At 51.4% G+C, this 21,156-nt stretch overlaps 1 protein-coding gene across 3 annotated transcripts; it reads right to left on the bottom strand.

Moving 5' to 3' along the window:
* Positions 1–1,145: 1,145 nt before the first annotated feature.
* On the bottom strand, positions 1,146–21,050 carry LOC122909903 (zinc finger protein 77-like). 3 transcript variants are annotated; one of them, XM_044254599.1, is made up of 4 exons: positions 20,838–21,050; positions 8,559–8,685; positions 4,746–4,926; positions 1,146–4,332 (listed from the first exon to the last, which is right to left on the bottom strand). In XM_044254599.1, exons 1-4 carry the CDS (start codon positions 20,994–20,996, stop codon positions 2,100–2,102), a joined length of 2,700 nt encoding a protein of 899 aa, XP_044110534.1. In that variant the 5' UTR covers positions 20,997–21,050; the 3' UTR covers positions 1,146–2,099. The 3 variants fall into 3 exon arrangements, with proteins under 3 accessions (XP_044110534.1, XP_044110535.1, XP_044110533.1); XM_044254600.1 differs by lacking the exon at positions 20,838–21,050 and having other exon boundaries at positions 1,146–2,497; positions 2,582–4,332; positions 8,559–10,387; XM_044254598.1 differs by lacking the exon at positions 20,838–21,050 and having other exon boundaries at positions 8,559–10,387.
* Positions 21,051–21,156: the final 106 nt, after the last annotated feature.

Consider the following 21,156-nt stretch of genomic DNA (forward strand, 5'->3'; position numbering starts at 1 on the left):
CTGGTGAGAAAACCCAATGGTTGGCAACGGACATCTATCCCGGACCTCTCAGCAATTAAGTAACATGTTCCTGCCTCCACACTGTTGTTTCTAACCCCACGGACCACTGACATCCATTGCCACTAGAGGGAATTTTTCATCATAACTCACTTATGCACTGGATTTGGGATTCCAGCTGGTAAGTGTAGCAAGTTTTTGCTTTCACTTGGATAATACCCACAGACAGTCATGCCGCAGGGAACCCCAGAGTCTTCTGTACTTTCCATGGACCCCTAAGGCAGCTCTGGATGGTGGACAATCTTCTTCATCTCTTCTTTGTCACACTATGGAGACAATTTCATTTTCTGCCTTTCAATGGAAGGCATCATCTACTTGTTGAAACTTTGAGTTTTAAAGGGACATAAAGTCTCAAAAAATTAAAGTTTGCTCAAACTCAAGATAAACACGTAGGGTATCTGATCTTGGAACCAGACCACACTGGGATCCAGACAAAACCCCTCATCCTTAATGCAGACACGGTTTTGAGTCCCGGTGACATTACGTGTCACTCTTCTAAGGAAAAAAGACTGTTTTCATAGTTTACTAGTGGGTATTTTAAAAAGCATGAACGTAGTAAACATTATCTCGGGTGTGCTTCTGGGAATCCTTTTTCTTTGTAAGATGTTATTTGATGATTACTTATTTTACATGATCTCTACACAGAATGTGGGGCTCTAACCCACAATGGCAAGACTCAGAGTTCCACGATCCACCGACCTAGTCGTCCAAGCACCCTGCAAATTCTTTTGAAGGTCTGAGACAGCAATACTATCTCGTTTGATGTCCAACCCAACAGGGTGAGTTACACTCTCTCCTTTTACCAAGGGTAAAACCACAAACACTAGTCCAATTGATATGCGACTGGGGTACTTCAGGACTGTGGAATATTATGGAAACCATGAAATGTTGTTACATCCAATGTCAAAAAAACGAAGAGGCTCCCATGCCTAAAATGAATGTTATGCTGTATTTTGGCAGGAGTTCTGGCTGCTATTACTGGCACTGTGCACACCAGACTTTGGCTCCTGAGGGTAAGAAGAAAGCACTTCATAGATATTCCCACCACCATCGCTAGTTGCAGGGAAAAAAAAACAAGCAATCCTGAGCAATGTTCAAAAGGCACATTCTTCCAAGTCATATTGGAACAAAAACAACCAAAGACACCAACAATAACTCTCAGAAGAGGTAAAAACAACATAAAAAATTTAACAACTGCTCAATAAAAGGAGAAAACTTATGTGAAAACATGTGTTTCAATAATGAAGACTGAAAATACAGAGTTGATTCAGAGTCAGGAAATTCCAGTATTAGCAACAGAAAAGAACTTTCAACAATCAAAAAGTCTTATATGATGATCGGAGATTGGGAAATTTTTGGAATATGAACTTCAAGTTTTTTTCCAAAATTATGTGAAGTTGTATGCACACACCCCTCCCACAGACACGTTCTTATCAACCTGAGTCTAAAAGACATTGTAATGGAAAAGAAATGTGTTTTACCTAACAAGGTGATTACTTCAAGTCTGAGACAACAAAGTGCATGTTGTACAGATGTAGAGGACAAAGGACACTTAGCACCATGAGTGTTCGTATCAGCAACAGGAACTAGAAATTAAGACACTTCGCATCTCTATCATGGAGGAGGCACTTGCAAAAACAAAGCCATGTTTGTAACAATGAAATGATTTCTGTCCTGCCACAACTGTCACGAACAAAATACATGAAGTTCTATAGGGGAAGTGTTCCCCAAATTGTGTCCATTCGGGTTTGTCTCCAGTAAATTGGTTCTCATTTAACAAACGATTTTCCCAGTGTCTGTGCTCCCAGATTGAGGAAATACTGGAAGGTTTTTCCATGGTTCTTAACTTCTTAGGGTTTCACGTCAGTGTGCTCTCACAAGCATCCTTGAAGATTAGAGGGACACCTGAAGGCTTTCCCACAGCGTGGACATTCACACAATTCTCGTCTACTGTCATCACATATACTTGCAGTTCTACGCAATACTGGAAGGTCTTACCAGAGACCGTAGGTTCACAAAAGGTCACCGTCCACTGTGATTCCTCACGTGTTCCTTAAGGGAGTAGTGACCAGTGAAGTTCTCTCCCCAGTGTGTTTCTTCATATGCCCTCGAAGGGATGAGGGAAACTTGTATGCTTTCCCACACTGCTTGCATTCATAGGATTTAACTGTATTGTGTGTTTTCAAATGATCCTGAAAACACTGAGGCCGACTGAACGCTTTCCCACACTCTGTACACTTAAAAGGTCTCTCCCCAGTGTGTGTCCGCCTGTGTGCTTCCAGGTGAGATGGACTCCTGAAGACTTTGCCACAGTGGTGACATTCATAAAGTCTCTTCCTAGTGTGTGTCTTCATATGTACCCGCAAGGATGCAGCACGGGTGAAGGCTTTCCCACACTGCTGGCATTTACAGGGTCTTTCCCCACTGTGTGTCCTCATATGTACCCGCAAGGACGCAGCACGGGTGAAGGCTTTCCCACACTGCTGGCATTTACAGGGTCTTTCCCCACTGTGTGTCCTCATATGAGCTCGTAGGTTTCCAGGAGTGGTGAAGGCTTTCCCACACTGCTGACATTTACAAGGTCGTTCTCCACTGTGTGTCCTCTTATGAGCTCGCAGGTTTCCAGGACTTAGGAAAGCCTTCCCACACTGCTCACATTTACAGGGTCTTTCCCCAGTGTGTGTCCTCATATGTACTTGCAGGTTTCCATGAGTCGAGAAGGTTTTCCCACACTGCTGACACTTGCAGGGCCTTTCACCAGTGTGTGTCCTTGTATGTCCTCGAAGGTTTGCGAGAGACTTAAAGGCTTTTCCACACAGCTCACATATGAAGGGTCTTTCCCCAGTGTGTACCCTCGTATGTACCTGTAGGTCTCTGTGCCACCTGAAGTCTCTTCCACACTCCTTACATTCATAGGGTTTCAGGATACCGTGTGTGGCCATGTGACGTTCGAAAGGTTGATGCTTTCTGAAAGTTTCACCACACTCCTTACATTCCAAGTGTCCACCCTTGGTGTGCCTTCTCACAGTATGTAGTACAAGAGTGTGGTGACGAATGAAGGCTTTTCCACAGTGCTGACACTTATAGGGTCTCTCTCCAGTGTGCTTCCACATGTGTTCTCGCAGGCATGAGTTATACCTGAAGGTCTTCCCACACTGCTGACATTCATACAGTCTCTCCCCCGTGTGTGTTGTCGTATGTTCCCGCAGATTTCCACGATATCTGAAGGTTTTCCCACACTGCTGACATTCATAGGGTCTCTCCCCAGTGTGCGTCCTCATATGGATGCGCAGGTTTGTGTGATCCCGGAAGGATCTGCCACACCGGTTACATTCATAGGCTTTCATGGTACTGTGGGTGATCGTGTGATGTTTAAAATGTTCACACTTCTGGAAAGTTTTCCCACACTCCTTACATTCGTAGGGTCTATCCCCAGTATGGGTCCTCATATGGACTCCAAGGGCTGTGTGATATCTAAAGAGTCTGCCACACTCCTTACACTCATAGGGTTTCATGACATTGTGTGTGGCCATGTGATGTTCAAAAAGCAGATGCTTCCTGAAACTTTGCCCGCACTCCTTACATTCCAAGGCTCTGTCCTCTTCGTGTCTTCTCATGTGTGCTTCAAGGGAGTAGTCACCAGGGAAGGCTTTCCCACATTGCTGACATTTACAGGGTTTTTCCCGAGTGTATGTCCTCACATGTCTTTGCAGACTTGAAGCAGACCCAAAGGCTTCTCCACACTTCACACATTCATAGGGTCTCTCCCCACTGTGAGTTCTCATGTGACGTGTAAGGTAGGACTGATACATGAAGACTTTCCCACACACGTCACACGCATGAACTCTCTGTCCACAGTGACCCCTTATGTGACCCCGAAAGGACGACCTGCAAGTGAAAGTTTTTCCACATTTCTTGCACTCTAAAGATTGTTTACTACCGCGACTCTTGAAGTCTCTCTTCGATGCTCCCCCCGTGTCCTGAGGTTCATAAGGTTTCTCTACAAGGCCTGGGTCCACGTGAGGGCTGGGGCAAGAGACACAGCTGCAGGCCGGCCCACATTCCTCACGGGGACTAGGTTTGTGTCCAGGGTGGGATCTTAGTGGATTCTCAGGGAAAGAACCATCTGTGAAGGCTTCTCTACACTTGGCGCAGTGACAGGACCTGTCTCCAGTAGGACAATCCTCACGCACAGTAAGACTTGTCATCTGCCTTCTGGTTTCTCCACATCGATAATCTTCACTGCTTTCACAGACCCGCTCCGGCAGATGACTTCTGTTCAAAAAGGGAAGGCACACTGTTACAGAATAATCATTTTAACTGATCTCTTTATTAATTACCTACTGATCCATATTAATGATTACTTGACTACATAATGGTCGTCTGCAGTGAACGGCTGTGTTTGTGGCACTGTCTCCATGGTAACAGTGAAACAAGCTTAATGTACTGGCTGAAGACGGAAATACTGTCCGAACACGCTAGGTTTCTCAGATGTCATTTTTCTCACCATTATTTCCAACTGAATGAGTTTTCAGATGTTCAGTATCTAGAATGCATTCATTAAAACTTCTTTGTGTGAAAGTTTGGATCATATGATTATTGAGGTGTGCTCTCAGCGACCCTTTGATTTCAAGTTAGTCTCACCGTCCGCCCTGAGCCCCTCCTTCCCCTGTATGAGTGTGACTCACCTCAAACACCTTTCCTCGGTTTGGGTCTCATCTCCACCGTTAGGAAATTTCCAGTTTTCTCCAAAAACAGAGAACGAATCATTTCTTGCACATAAGACGGTCTCGCCTTCACTGGGGAGCTCATTCTGCAGAACATTCCGCTGAGTCCTTGATGCACTCCTTTCATCCTGACTTGTACCAACTGCAAAAATTAGGAGCATAATTTAATTTCTTGGGAATGATCTGTTGTTTGAAGGTAAAAAAACAGACCATATGTCGATTTCTAGTCATACACTGATCCCGAAATGGAAACGAGGTTCATCAGGAAGAACAGACAAGTAACCAAAGAAAAATCCTCAGAACCCTAGTGATTTGGGACTTTGGCAATAAGAGGAAAGGTGTATGTAGGGCAGCCTGTTTACTCAGAAATACTTCAAAATCCATGGTGACTAATGTGGAGGGAAGTATTATCAGAAAAGTAGAAAGGTAGAAAAGTAGAAAGGAACTGGACAAGATACACACATCCACACCCTACTTCTAAAAGAATAGAAAAAGGCTTGCCATGTGGATGAGGATGGATGAAATGTCCGACAGGGAGTGGAGGTGAATGACAAAATCACCCTTCTCAGAAGAAGGACGGAGTCACATTTCTAACAGACATGTGCAAATGCTATTCCCTTCCCTAGAACCTGGTCCGGCTGAGGGCTGCTGGACTATTCTGAAGGCACCGAGGCCATCGGGGGAGCCTGCCTGACTGCCCCAGCTGCCACTGGGAGGTCGGACGGTGGGTGTGGCTGCCGAGAGTTCCCCGAGAACAGCCCAGCAGGGGGGAGGATTTGAAGGGCCACAAGCAGTCTGGAAGATGGGCTCTTTATTCTTCGAGTTCACTAATGATGGTTAAGTGTGGACTTTTTCTTCTTCTTCTTGTTGGAAGCATAGTGACTGTTCATTTTATTGTCAGGTGCCCAACACGGTATTTCAACAATCATACATGTTACAAAATGCTCGCCACAGTATTATTAAAATCTGTCAGTATGGAATACTAATACAATATTATGACCACATTCCACTTCCTGTACTTTCCATTCCCACATTTAGTGTGTGTGTGTGTGTGTGTGTGTGTGTTCCAAATTAACTGTTTATTCACCACACCCAGGGCCCCATGCAATAGTGTCCTCCTTCATTCATTCCCACCTTCGGTAAGTGCGGCTCTGGACCACTCAATCACCTTCATCTATTTCTCCTCTCCCTCCGTACCCTCCAGTGGCACAAACACCAATTTCTTCTTGATAGTTTTAAGTCTGTTTCTACTTCCTGTTATTTGTTCATTCACTTTGTTATTTAGATTCCACACATAAGTTAAATATGGTGTTTGTCTTTCTGACTTATTTACTTGGAAGAAAACCCTCTGGTTCCATCCACATATTCACAAATGGGAAGACGTCATCCTTCTTCCACGGCCGGGTAATCGTCCCTTATATGCATTTTTCACATGTTCATTATCCAATGCACCCGTCGACGGATGTGTGGGTTCCTTCCGTATCTTGAGTATTGCAACTAACACTACGATAAATGTTAGTGTTTTTGGTATGGGTAAATGCCCAGAAGTAGAATTACGGACTATATGGTCCTTCTGTGGTGTTCTGTAGAAACTCTGTACTGCTTTCCACGCGGGCTGCACCAGTTTACCTTCCCCCCAGCAAAGAGGAGTTTCCTTTTCTCCGCATTCTCACCAGCACCTGTTATCCTGTGATCCTTGTCCTTCTCCTACAGCCAACCTGGCTGCCTTGAGGTGGTATCTCACTGCTGATTCAGTTTGGACTTCCCTTTTATGTATTTATTCGACAGAGAGAGAGATCACAAGTAGGCAGAGAGAAAGGGGGAAGCAGGTTCCCCACTGAACAGAGAGCCCAATGCAGGGCTCAATCCCAGGACCCTGAGACCATGACCTGGGCTGAAGGCAGAGGCTTACCCCACTGATCCCCCCAGGCGCCCAGTCCACATCTCTCACCCAGCTTGTGCTGCTCGGGACAAAGATGTTCCATCATCCACTCATTATTCTTTGGCTCTGGTATTTTGTGATTCCTCCCTGACCTTCTCTGTTGACCCACTGGTGTTAGTAGCGTGCTGTTTGGCCTCAGCATGTTTGAGCTTATTTTTATTTTTTTGGTAAAGTTTTTTTTAAGTTATCTGTCAGAGTGAGTAGAGAGGGGGCACAAGCAGGGGAAGGAACTGGCAGAGGGAGAAGCAGGCTCCCCACCGAGCATGGGCCCGTGACCCACGTGGGAAGCAGACCTTTCACCAACTGAGCCAGCCAGGCATCCCAAGCTTCTTGCTTTTATTATTGACTTGTAATTTCATGCTGCCATTCTTCAAAAACATGCCTCCTAAGATCACAGTCTTCATAAATTTACTGAGACTTGTTTTGTGGTCTAACACACAAACTATCCTGGAGAATGTTCTGTGTGCCCTTGAAAAGAATGCATGTTCTGCCATTTGGAATGGAATGTTCACTATGTCCCCCTGGTGCGATGTCACTGGAATCCACTCTTTACTGATTTTCAGTCTGGGCGTTCTATGCAGGCATGTTAGTGGAGTGTTAAATCTTCCTACAATTATTTACTACTGTCATTTTCTGCCTTTATTTCTCTTAAGATACGCTTTCTATATTTAGGTGTTCCAATTGGGTACAAAGATATATTCTATGCACACATATATACACACAATTAAATATGTATCAATTAAATCTGTGATGTATGTATCACAGATATATACTGCTCTTGTCCAATTTGCTTATCATGTCATGGCAATCTCTGTCTCGTCACAGTCTCCGTTGTGACCCATCCTGTATCTCATGTAAGTATTCGAGCTCTACTTTTTACCCCCCTTCTATTTGCGTGGAGAATCTATTTTAGTCCACTTGCCTTTCAGTCCATATTGTGTCTCCCTTTTAGGCAGACTACAGATGGGTTTTTATAATCACTGAGTCAATATATGTCTTTTGATTGGAGCATTTAGTTAATCTACATTGAAAGTAAATAATGAGAAGCATGTACTTCTTTCTAGCTTGTTAAATGCCTTTTTTATAAGTTTAAGATTTATATATTTGAGAGAGAGAGCACGAGGGAGCAGGAGTTTGGTGAGGGACAGAGGGAAAAGGAGATGACTGCACTCTGAGCAGAGAGCCTGATGTGGGATTGGAGCCCTGGACCTTGAAATCATGACGTAAGCCAAAAGCAGATGCTTACCTGACTAAGCCACCCAAGTGTCCCCACAGCCTACCTGTCTTTCTTTCTTTAAAAGAAATATGTACGCCCAATGAGGGGCTCAGACTCATGACCCTGAGACCAAGAGGCCAACGCTCTACCAGCTAAAAATAAGCCAGCCAGGCTCCCTATATTTCACATCTGGTCCTCTGTGTCTATGGATAAACTTCAAGATACAAATGATTTCACTACTTGTGTGTTTTAGCCATCATAATAGCTTTCTAAGTGACTTGTCTACTAATCTTATGTTTCCAACTACCAGCAAATTCTTATATCCTTTCATAATTTTCATGCTTTTACTTATCGCCTTTTCTTTTCTACTTAAAAAAAGTTTTCTTTTCCACTAAAAGCAGCACATCATGATTTCTTGTAGGGCTGATTTAATACTAATGAAGAATCAATTTAACACATGAAACTGTTTTCACAGAAAAGGTATGTGACCCTCAGTAGTTTCTATGAAGGCCTGGACCACGTCTGTCTCCTTTGCAGCGTATTCCCAGTCCTCAGACCAAGGAAGATCAGACACTCATTCCCTACAACTCAAGAGATGGGGTGGAGCCACGCTTACCCAGGGAGGCCAGGTTCCTGCAGGTCTCCAGCATCACATCTCTGTAGAGCTGCCTCTGACCACCATCCAGCAAAGCCCACTCTTCCGGGGTGAAGTTCACAGCCACATCTGCAAACACCACTGCGTCCTGGAACAGCCACATGTTCTGTTGTAGCAACGCTCCCTCCTCACCCATGTGTGTGGGAGGATGTGGGGGTGACACACGGGAAACCGCACCCCACCCTAGGACCCAAGTCACACCCATGCGGGAAGTGACAACACACAAATACACCCATGGCAGTGCCCTCAGTGACCGGAAGGGCTGGGAGTCCATAGGATCACATACTCCCTCATGGTCCCCCCTGATTCTCATCCCTCGGCACCACCTCGAGGCAAACACTCTCTTCTGCTGTCCCGTGTGCTGCTCCCCTGTGGGGTCCTCAATAAACTTCTATCTCCGGGGTCTGTCTCGGGGAATTCTTCCCCACCCATGCCACAGCTCCACGGGATCAGGCCACCCTAGTTTGGCATCTGTCATGGGGGCCACTTTGCTCTGACACTGTATCCCCAGAGTCTTTAAGAATTTTGTGGGAGCTTCCCTCGGTGACGATCTCCAGCTGGGACTGTTCCTTGAGAACACCCAGAGGCCCAAGGAGTGCCCTACGGACTGCGTTGCCCAAAAGGGTGAGAGATTTCCCCCCTTACCCCTTTCCTCCCTCTTTCTCTTTCTAGTCCTTCGGCTGGTCTAACCCTAGTACTCCACAGACAACAGAAGGTCGTGGGCTGTGCGTGCCCGTGTGGGCAAAGGACCCCATTCCTATTCTCTCCCACTACATCACCTGAGCCCTCCACTCCCAACACGCGGCGCAGGTGGCAACAGCAGCTCCTGCAAAGTGACTCCGCAGGGGGAATGTACTTTCCCAGACCCTCTGCTGAGGCCTCCTGACTCTCAGCAGCTTCGCTTGGAGACCAACCCCTTAATTTCTTTGTTCCCTTACATTCAGCCGCCATTTGATCTAGAGCCAAACACGCTCCTATGTGTCCCAACGGGGAGTCCTCTCCTTGTATGACCCGGTTTGGCCACCTGGTGTGTGGCTCCGGCCACTGCCGCCAACGACGCAGCGGGGCTTACTCCCGCCATCCGCTGCAACCCCTCCTCGGTGGGACAGGCCTCTGGGCATCAGCAGCAGGTCTGTCCCATGATAGGAAATAAAACGGCCGGTTCAGGGAGCACAACTGCAGTCATAAGCCTTGTGAACAGAATGAAAACCAAAACCCCATGATCGCTTCGACGGACCCAGGACGCCATCTGACGAAACCACGACCCTGTCTTAACAAGAGAACTCAACCAACCAGGAACAAAGGGGAACGGCCTCGCCCTGGTAAGGGGCAGCAGGGAAAAGCCCACACCTAACAACTGAGCAGCCACGGCTCCCAGGAGGATCTGCCAGCGGCCGACAGCTTCAGGAGATGCTGGACGGTAGCCGTCAGGGGACGGACGCGGCCCTGCAAGCCGACCCCCTTCAGACCCACTAGAACAGCTACGAGGTCTCGCAGGCGCGAGCCGGGGAGGAGGCGAGGAAGGGCAGCTGTCACCATCTCTGCTGCTGGGAACGCCGAACGGTGCGGCCGCCTGGGAAGAGTCAAAGTGGTGAGCGTCGAGTCACCGCGCACGACAGCGACCACCTGCCCACGACAAGGGCGGGCGCGCGCCAACACCAGCTCGCGCTCGCACGCGCTCAGCAGCCGACCCCACAGCCAGCAAGGAAACCCGCGCAGCAGCCCGTCCACTCCCCGGAAACGAGTGACGGACACACGACTAAGATGGAGTCCGGAGTCCGCAGAGAAAGCTCCCGAACCCTGGCTCAGGGCCCGCTGCGGAGCAACGGGCGGAGACGCGTGCCGCCAAGTCCGTCCTGCACCAGCGGAAGGAAGATTGTTTCTCCGCGTGGCAACAGTCCAGCCAATGAGAGACACTCACGGCTCAGCCAATGAGAGACACTCACGGCTCAGCCAATGAGAAGCCACAACACATGGACCAACCAGGTTGCTCCAATGGATGCTCTGTGTGGCGGCCCCTCCCGTGCCCCCCCCCCCTGCTCTTTGAAGATGGAGCCGCTCCCTTTCTTTCCCAGCCTTGCCTGTGCTTTTGCTGGGGGCTTCCTTGTACCCTATTAGGATTCTCTGATATTCCCAGATAAACCCATTTTTCTTTAAGACTTTTAAATTTTTTAATTTAATTTGTTTTTCATTTATTACTAATTTATTATTTATTCATATTCATATATATTTATACATTTATTTATCATTATTTCTTACGTATGTATCTATGAGCGCAGAGGGAATCTCAAGCAGACCGTGTACTAAGCAGAGAACAAGGCTCAATTTCAAGACGTCAAGATCATGACCTGAGCCAAAATCAAGAGTCGGACACTAAGCCACTGAACCACCTACTTCCCCCCACCCCATAACTCAATTTTTCCTGTAAAAAGAAGTGAAGGTTTTATTGTTAATGTCAGTGTGACTTGCTGATCACAAATGGACCCCAAGAAGACACCGACCACCGAGAACATGCAAGTGTGGGTCCCACAGAGCCCATGGTGCTGCTTTCTCTCCAACCCCCAGCCCGATACTGGCAGGATCAGAGGTCGGTGCCCTGTCTGCACCAGGCAGGGTCTGCTGGGAACCTGTACTGGTGGCTTGTTCGTTCTCAGAAGACTAATTCGGCTTTGGTTCAGCTCCTTTTCAGAACTGGGCTCTTCCTCTTGGATCACTGCCAGATGGAAACAGGCTGGCCTTCCGTCTGATTTCTTCTGTAACAAGCCTACTCCTTCGTAGAAACCATGTTTAGAAATTCCGTAGTCTAGAGAAAATCACCAGGAAATGGATTCCAGTCATCAAAGCGCCATGACAGGGCAACTAAGGGGGACCCTAGCCAGCTTGTTTTCAACACCACCATTCCCCCAGGGGCACTTGGGTGGCTCAGTGGTTTACGCCTCTGCCTTCGACTCAGGTCATGATCTCAGGGTCCTAGGATGGAGCCCCGCATCGGGCTCTCTGCTCAGCAGGGAGCCTGCTTTCCCCCCCTACCCTGCCTGCCTCTCTGCCTGCTTATGATCTCTGTCAAATAAACAAATAATATCTTTAAAACAAACAAACCAACAAGTAAAAACAAACCAAAAAAAAGCCCCACAGTCCCTCCACACATGCATTTCTAAGAAAATGAACCAAGTGAACCAAATGTAATTCAGAACTAAAATGGCCTTAGGGTGTTTGGGTGGCCCATCCGTTAAGGGTCCTACTCTTGGTTTCGGCTCAGGTCATGTTCTCATGGGTCCTTAGACCCTGTGCTCTGCGCTCAGCAGGTGGCTGGCTTGCAGATTCTCACTTCTGTCCTTCCTTAATCCATTGCTCTCTCAAATAATAAATAAATTTTTGAAAAGAAAAGAAAGGAAAGGAAGGAAGAAAAAAAGAAGGAAGGGAGAGAGTAAGAGGGAGCTACAAGGGCTTTTACGGGGAAATTCCAAACTCAATCTCCCAAACTGGTCTCAGCGATCATTAAATCTGCAGTTTCCTCCCAGATCTCTGTTTCCACAGCCGAGCCCTCCACCTCTCTGCCCTCCAAACGGCCTGTGGTTTCGCGACCTTACACGCTCCCAAGAGCAATTCCCGCAGCTGCAGAGTAAATCCAGTTTGGGGGCAAAGTAACCGACAGCTTTATTTTTAATGAGTGATCAGACCGTTGGCACTGACAGAGGACGGACACACGGCCTGTGGGGAAGCAGCAGAATGTATGCACAGGCCCCAGATTAGGGGAAGGGGCAGCCCCGTGGATACGGGGCATTGAAGACTGCTTCTGTGCGGGGGGAACAAGGGATGGTTTCCCTGACACGTGCACGACCAGAGCCCAGTCATGCGGATTCCACGTCCGCACAGAAGCACCCGTAGGGTTGCGTGTGACCGCAGCGATGGTAGGGGTTTCTCACGGCGCAGAAGGAGGTTGGTTTGCGCCGGGGGGATGGGGACGCGCAAGTGTACTGAACACGGGAGGAGCCCAAGCACGCAGACACGGAGAGACACGCGAACCCCTGAGCTGGACAGAATACAAAGGAAGGAAGCAGACGCGCGGGTGACAGATGACAGCATGCGGGAAATGCTGCCCTAGAAGGGGAACCCCAGGATGACAGTGTCCACCCCAGCACGGATCAGAGCGACAGCCGTGTGATGCCCAGCAGATCCCTGGTCCTCCCCGAGCTGCACAGAGCCAAGCCGGAGAGCTCCCGGGGCCGGGTGACAGGCATCCGCCTGGATGGACGCCGCAGCCGCATTCACTGGTCAATTTTAACGTCCTGCCACCGACACCGCCAGCCACCACCACCACCCCAGCTCCGTGTGTCAGTGTTTACTCCGGTTTACACTTAGTCAGATGACTGCAGCCGCGGTGCCCACACCGGCCGGGGATGAACGTGGGGACCGCCCACCCCCCAAGGCCCCAACTCGCCCACACTCCAGAACGTAAGAACCCACTGCACACACCGCAGGACAGAAGTCCTGTTGCCCACGCTGGCCCCACTGGTCAGCAAGAGCCTCCCAGGACACACTCGGGAGGAGCAGCACGGGTGAGCGGCTCAGAGCAGGGGCTGCTGTCCCCACGCAGCACCAGAAACCCACTTCAGCCCGCCCTCTGCAGAGGAGGACAAGCTGTCCCCAGGGAAAGATCCATGCACCCTGCCTCCCGGAGCAGACGCTTTGGAAGCCCTTCCCTGAGACCTTGCTCGGCCAATCCACAGTTCCCTCAAGGGAAAGGGGGGGGCATCTCAACCTGGTGTCCTGTCTGATTCACCAAGGAGTGACACCAGGTTGGATGGTTTTAAGGGCCTACTTAATCAGAGAAAGCCCTTTTGTTGTTTATGCAGTAAACTTAGATTGACTCCACTCCTCCCAGAGGAACTTACTTGCAAAGCCCAGATACAAGGGCGGGTCAGTCAGGTAGAGATGGGCAATCAGTGGGGCACGCATATATCTACTAGGGTGAATTGTAATTCAATTGGCTGCCCGTGTGTGATGTAAGGTGACTGTGCAGTTTTCTCTGTGTTTTGCAATCTCATTGGCCATCTGTGCATAGCCCGGCTAAAGTACCTCTATAGAAGTCAGTCTGTGAAGCAGGAAGGGGTCGCCTCTTTGCACGAGTCAGCCCTGACTGGTCAGGTTGATTCTCCATGCTTGGCATGAAATAAAGCTTTGCTTAACCCTTGCTTTGTATCAGTCTCGCTCCTTTGATCACGGACCCTAACAGGTTACAGGTCCACCGCGGGTCCCCCTGTGAGCTCAGAGGGTTGGGGGCGGCCAGAAAGAGGTCCTTTTTAGGCCCCCGTTGCCATTCTCCCCTCCAAGCAGGGCTGCCTCCAACTACCCTCCTGCCACCTCCCAGTCTGTTGGAATCACAAAGAAATGGAAAACAAAAAAACAAACCAGAACAACAACAATAAAAAAAACCCTCCTTCCTTAAAAGTTTTAGGAGCACAAAGGGCACCCAGAGACCAACAGTGTCCCCCAGGCCTGGAAAGACCCAAAGGCTATCAGAGAGAATGAATCTCTCCTTGAGGCACGGAAAGTACGCAAAGGCCCGCGGTCCGTCCCCAGGTCCCAGCCCCAGGCCCCCTGCAGGGCGCACCGGCTCTCAGAGGAGGCCCTTCGCCCCCTCCCCGGTCCCAACAGCGACCTCCGCGGCGGGATCCTGTCCGCGGCTCCGCCCCCGGCCCCCAGGCAAGCCCTGGCTCCGTCACCCGGGACGCCGGAACACGTTCGAACTGCTCTGGGCCACCCCACGCCGCCTCCGCGGGGACTGGGTGTCCGGAGCCGACAGGCGGTCCGAGCCGGGTCCCCAGCCGGAAGCGAGGGGCCGGGACGGCGAAGCCAAAACCACACTCGCACCGCCTGTGCTGCCGGCGGGACACAGGGGCACCGGGGGTCACCGCCTCTGCAGAAGGATTTCAGCAAAACGTCCCCAAATCACGCAGTGAACTGCAGCGCGTCTGTCACGGTCTCGGCAAAGAGGCGGCTTAGACACACGCCCACGGGTGTCCGCCCCGAACACGGACCGAACCGTGGCCGGATGCGCGGCCGCGGCCCGACGGGCACCGCTCGGCGCGCCCCGTGCCCGTTCCGACGGACCCGCCGGAGCCCCGGGCCCCTACATGCAGCCGAAGTCCCTCAGAACCCCTAACGGTACCACGGCGCGGCAGCCCGCTCCGGTCCCGCGTCCTCTCGGCGGCTGCACACCCTTCGTCGGGCCCGTCGTCCCCGAAGTGACCGGACCGAGAAGCGCAGGCTCCGCAGCAAGCGAAACCCACCGCGGCCGTCCGGGGCGGCCCAGCCCCGCGCGCGCTCGTCCCGGCCGAGTGAGAGACCCCCACCCCCACCCCGGGGGAGCGCACGGAAGTCCCGCCCGGAGGGGTCCTCTGCGCGCCCGCTGACCGGTCGGCGCCCCCCGTCCCCCCGCGGGGCCGCACAGCGTCCGGAGCCCCAGGCCTGCCCGCCCCGCGCCGGCCTCGCTCCGGCTCCACGCGCCCAGCACGCAGGTGCGGCCCGACCGGGAGGGGAGCGCCCCGCCGCGGCCGCTCCTGCTTCGCTGTGGCCGGCGGGACCCACGCTGCCGGCCCCGCGCTCACCATCTCGGCGTCCCGCTGCGGAAGCCCCCGGCGTCCAGACGCGCAGACCCACACGTGCGCCGCTCCACGCCGGTGAGCACCGCCCGCTGCCCCCCTGAGCCACACCTACCAGGTCCGGGGTCCTCCCTCGGGCCTGATTGGGCGGGTTACAGGCCCCGCGCTCCGATTGGGCGATATTTCCGGCCCTGCGACCTGATTGCACGAGGATTCGGAGTTACCGCCCCCCAACTCTGACTGGACATTCCTCCGTGACCCGAGCTCCTCACGCCGTGGTAGGACAGCCTGCGGCCCTTCACCTTCTGATTGGGCGGCACTCCAGGCACCGCCCCTGGGGTCCAGGACCCCTACGCGCTCCCAGGCCCCGCCTCCCGCATCCTGACTGACAGGCTGGTGCTCCACAAGTGTCTCACCTGCCTGCGGGGAGTCGGCTCCCAACCCCGCGGACTCCAGCCCGCCGACCGGCCTGCGCCCTCCTTCCGCCCCAGAATCCGACGCAGTCTCCCCGCGGAGCCTCCCCCGTGCGGCGCCCAATCGGGACGCGGCGGAACGGAGCTGTCCGTGGTCCCCGCCTGGGCGGGGGACGGAGCACCTGTCCTGCGTGCTGGAGCGCAGCCCGGGAGCCGGTGCGATCACGGGGGGGGGGGGGGGGGGGGGGGGGCGGCGGGGGGGAGGGTCAGGCCTCCGGGATCTCCGCCTGGCGCCGGTTCCCAGCGTCTGGATTCCAGCCATCCCGGCGGGGAAGGGGCATCTCGTGGTGGTTTTGGCTCGCGTCGCGGTCGATCGTGACGCCGAGCATCATCCCGTGCGTTAGCGGAAGCTGTCATGTCGGTGGGGTCGGCGCGCCTTCAGCCAGGCCGTGTTGGGTCTTAAGATGTACTTAAGGCTTTCAAGTGGTCATTTATACTGGAAAGACATGTATTTTAGATCGCTTTTTGAACGTGTACCTAAAAGACTTTTAAGTATAAAAGTATGCTATCCCTCTTAGGTGAGCCATCACCATGGGTGGCAATTGTCTAGAGAGGAGAGAACACGGAAGAGTTTATTCTTTCTGCAAGGGAGGAGAGGGGCCAGACATCTTGAGAAATGTCTGCCCGAGTTCCTGTCCACCTAGGCCAGGCCCTTCCTGGGTGTGACGGGACTGCAGCTGTGTCCATGGGAGGGGAGGGGCAGGTGTGGATGGGGGTCATGGGTAGAGCAGGAAGGGGCGGTTTCCCCGGGGCTCTGTCCAGGGCTCCTCTGGGAAGCAGGTGTGCTTCCCAGAGGAGAGTATGTTTTGTAGTTGGGGTCTACTCCCTGAGAATGGCAGACACTGTGACCTAGGAAAACAGAGTTAGGGACTGTAAGGGCCTATTTAGCCAGAGGGATTCCATCTGGTTAAACAGTGATTTTGTTGTTTATGCAGTAAATCTTAAACTGACCCTGCCCCCTCACCCATGGGAATTTACTTAAAAGCAAATTGTCACTGTTCTTGCTGAGCTTATGTAAATAATTAGGCCAAATTTGTTAAAACTAGACTTATTTGAAAAATGAGTCATTTCATTTTTCAAATAAATTAGTCCTGACTTGGCTATCTCTGAAAATGAGGGTTATTTTAGAGGGAAAAGTTATGTTTTAATAACACACCCTTATGGGTGTTAAATTCTAGATTTGGTTGTCTTTAAATGTTTGCTTACCTAGCTAGACAACTTGAGGTAAACTTCAAAGAAGTTGCACAACAGCTCCTTTAGACGATCTTGCCTTTGCCAGTCAGCCCCAGATATAAGAAGGAAACTTCGGAAAGTTGAAGGATTTGAAGGGAAGAATCGTACTGAGTTAGTGGGAATAGCAGAAATAGCCGCTGAGCACTACGAGTCATGCTGGCAGGGGACCAGAGCTCTCTTACAGACTCTGCAGGGGAAAGGGGATCGGGTGTCAGCAAAGAAAGCACAGCTCTGTCAGAGCCTCACCACTTGTTTAGGCTCTGATCTTCATGAGAGATTGTGTTCACTGTCTGAGTCCAGGGAACAGGTGATCACCCCATACCCCCGCTCCACCACGCCCCGACAAGTGAGGGAGTTTCTTGGGACGGCGGGCTACTGCAGGCCATGGATACCATGGTTCACGGAGAGTGCCTGACATCTCTACGAACTGACTAAGGGAGGACTCACTATGGTAGAGTGGACAGCTGAGGCAGAAGGAGCATTTTGGAAATTACATACAGCCTTACTGTGTGCCCAACATTGGTCATCCCAATGATGTTACCAAGCCCTTCCTCTTGTATGTGGATGAAAAGGCAGGGGTGGCCAAAGGAGTTTTGACTCAGACTATGGGGCCTTGGCAAAGGCCAGTAGCCTATCTTAGCAAGAAACTAGATCCAGTAGTGGCTGGGATCCCCCCTTACCTCCACATAATTGCTGCCATGACCCTCCTGGTCAAGGATGCAAGTAATTGATTTTGGGTCAAAATCTCATCTTGACCACCATCCACGCTATTGAGGGCCTTCTCCGGACTCTACCAGACCAATGGATGACAAACGCCCGAGTGACGGGTTATCAGGCCCTTCTCCTCAATGAACTGAAAGTGACTTTCTGGCCCCTGGTGGTGCTAAATCCAGCCACGTTGCTGCCAGAGGAGCTGGCTGACCACCCACACGACTGCGGGAAGGTCCTAACCCAGGTCGCAGGAATAAGGCCAGATCTCGGGGACACTCCCCTCCCAGATGTGGAGATGACTCTGTTCACAGAGGGGAGCAGCTACATGGTCGATGGAAAGAGGTATGTGGGGGCTGCAGTGGTTTCTCCTGAGCAGGAACTCTGGACGGCGGCCCTGCCACACGGAAACTCGGCACAAAAAACGGAGCTGATTGCACTCACCAAGGCACTGCAGATGGCCAAGGGTAAGACCGCCAACATGTATATGGATGATAGGCTGGGTAGAGGCTTTTTCTGAAAAACATGAGATGGCAGCAATAGTAGCCAAAAAGCTACTAGAGGTTTGGGTTACCTCTCATGATTGGGTCAGACAACAGCCCTGCATTTGTGAGTTCAGTCTCGCAGGCATTGGCCAAGGCCGTGGGCACTAATTGGAAAATACACTGTGCCTACTGGCCACAGATCTCTGGACAAGTAGAGAGAATGAACCAGACTCTCAAAGAGACTTTGGCAGAGCTAATTCTGGAGATTGGCGATGGATGGGTGGCTCTCCTTCCTTTCACCCTCCTCGGGGCACGATGTACACCCTGCTTAAACAAGGTGACCCCATTTGAAATAATGTTTGGGAGGCCCCACTCCCCCACTCTGCCCTCGGCTACAAGAGGCTGCTCTAGCAGATATGACTGATCAGTCTGTAGTCCAGTCACTGCAGCCATTGCAGTCTGTCTTAAAAAGAACCCACGCGTGGGGCACCTGGGTGGCTCAGTGGGTTAAAGCCTCTGCCTTCAGCTCAGGTCATGATCCCAGGGTCCTGGGATCAAGCCCCGCATCGGGCTCTCTGCTCAGCAGGGAGCCTGCTTCCTCCCCTCTCTCTCTCTGCCTCCCTCTCTGCCTACTTGTGATCTCTTTCTCTCTCTCTCTCTCTGTCAAATAAATTAAAAAATAAAATAAAATAAAAAGAATTTCTGTAAGCTAAAGAGGACCTATGAGATATTGGGGGCCTTGCCATGATCAAGTTAAGATGGTTTTTCCCTCTAGTAAAGCATCAACATTAAGATGGTTGGGAATTTCCTTCTAGAAGTTAGGTTATTGGTAAGAATGCTTTTTCCTTGTAAATCACTGAGACATTTGTAAACTGAGGACGGTGATCTCTGTTAGTTAAATAAAATCTAAAAAACAACAACAAAAAAGAACCCACACAGGGATATGAACTGCCCACACTGAGACAGAGACAGAGGGGGAACCACATCCTTACCAACCCAGGGACTTGATTTGGATATGTCACCACCAAGTGGGAAACTTGGAGCCTCGCTGGGAGGGACCATTTACTGTCATCCTGACTACCCCCACAGCGGTGGAAGTTGAGGCATCGGGGCCTGGATTCGCACAAATCACGTCAAATGAGCCAAGGACAAGGATGCCCCCCAGAGATGGATACCGCTGCTGATGGACCCCGCCAATCGTGGACTAAAGCTAAGACTCAGAACAATGAGTTCACTGAGTTTATTGTTGCGCCTATTATTAAAGTATAGGTGGGAAATATAGGCAATTAGGGCTTCACATACTATTTCTAGAAAAAGGGGGGCTCTGCATAGCCTTAGGAGAGGAATGCTGTTTCTGGGTAAATCACACTGGAGTCATTAAAAAGAATCTGACAGCCATTAAAAAGAGGACATAGAACTGGCTGAAAAGTCAAAGATTTGACTAATCTCCAAAGAAAAGGGGGGAATGTAAGGGTCTATTTAGCCAGAGCGATTCCATCGAGTTAAACAGTGATTTTGTAGTTTATGCAGTAAAACTTAAACTGACCCTGCCCCCCCCTCGGGGAACTTACTTAAAAACAAGTCCCAGAAACCAGTCCCAGGTAACCAAGCCCAAATACAAGGGGGGGTCAGGCCAGGTGGAGGTATCCAATCAGTGGGGGCACCTACTGTCTCCCTAGCTACCAAGGACTATGGGCCCCACCCTGTGGGGGCCTTTTGGGCGCCAATTCTGACCAAGGTGATAGACTAGTTCAAATATCTACTATAGGGCAAATTGTAATTCAATTGGTCACTTATGCGTGACCTAGCAGGACTGTGCAGCTTTCTCTGTGTGACAATCTCATTGGCCACCTGTGCGTGGCCAGGCCCAATCACATGGCCTTTGCCCTTAAAAGCTAGTCTGTAGGGGCACCTGGGTGGCTCAGTGGGTTAAAGCCTCTGCCTTCAGCTCAGGTCATGATCTCAGGGTCCTGGGATCGAGCCCCACATCGGGCTCTCTGCTCAGCGGGGAGTCTGCTCCCTCCTCTCTCTCCACTTGCCTCTCTGCCTACTTGTGATCTGTCTGTCAAATAAATAAATGAAATCTTTAAAAAAAAAAAAAAGGCGCTAGTCTGTAAGGCAGAGAGGAGTCGTCTCTTTGAAGAGATGGCCCCAAACAGTCAGTTTGATTCTCAATGCTTGGCTCAAAATAAAGCTTTGCTTGACCTTCACTGTATCAGTCTCACTCTTTTAATCACGGACCCAGTATTGGGGGACCTTTCAATCCCAGCACTCAGGGCTCACACGCATTTGACCAGCCCAGAAAAGGGTCAAGTGCCCACAGCAGGCAGCCCAGGGTTCCCCCGCTGCCCCCCGTAAGGAATTCCCAAGGAGCATCCGGCAGACTTGCTGGAAAGAGGCACTCACACTGCAGAACCCTGACGGCGCACGGGCCCGCCTGCACCCACCTGAGCTCGTGTCCATGACCCTTTGGTATCCAAGAGCCTGCGACCCAACAGCCAAGCGGGCAGTGACCACGGTCACGCTGTGCAGTAGGCTTCTGCCGGGAGAGGGCTCCTCACCCCCTCACATTGGGGGGTTCCTGCATGGTTCCCCCAATTTCCACCAGGAGCCTGGAGGCAAAAGGCTGCCCCTGCACTCCCACTCAGTCGTAGGGTTCTCTGCCAGGCTCCTAGGTGGGCTCCCGCCACCGGGCCTGCGTCCTCTCCCGCCGCGTTCGCAGCCCACCGTACTCACCGCATCCCGCAGCTGAAAGCCAAGGTCCCTCCAACTCCGGCATTCCGGTTTCCGGGCTATGCGTGAGGACTTCTGGGACCCAGGAGCCAACTGGAAGCTGGTAGCGTGGCGGCGGGACTCACTGGCGGGCTCCTCCGGCACCCGCGCCCACCCAGACATCCACTGCGCATTCTCTGCCTCCCCGAAGCCCGAAGGCGGGTCTCAGCTCCACTACAGCCGAGGTTCTCCGCGGGGGAGCCTGCGCCTGCGTACTCCGCCAACCCGGAACTCCCAGGTGTCTCCGCGGCCCCAGTGCGACGGCTTCCGCGCTGCATGTCGG

Source organism: Neovison vison, chromosome 6 (assembly GCF_020171115.1).
Source record: "Neovison vison isolate M4711 chromosome 6, ASM_NN_V1, whole genome shotgun sequence".
NCBI classification, from domain to species: Eukaryota; Metazoa; Chordata; class Mammalia; order Carnivora; family Mustelidae; genus Neogale; species Neogale vison.

Bases quoted from the DNA above. Each gene is read 5' to 3' on its own strand.
- LOC122909903 (XM_044254598.1), bottom strand. From the start codon at position 8,910: ATGAGAATCAGGGGGGACCATGAGGGAGTATGTGATCCTATGGACTCC. The intron at 4,927-8,558 runs GTAAGCGTGGCT...TAATTTTTGCAG, and splicing joins CAGGAACCTGGCCTCCCTGG to TTGGTACAAGTCAGGATGAA. The intron at 4,333-4,745 runs GTGAGTCACACT...CTTTTTGAACAG, and splicing joins ACCGAGGAAAGGTGTTTGAG to AAGTCATCTGCCGGAGCGGG.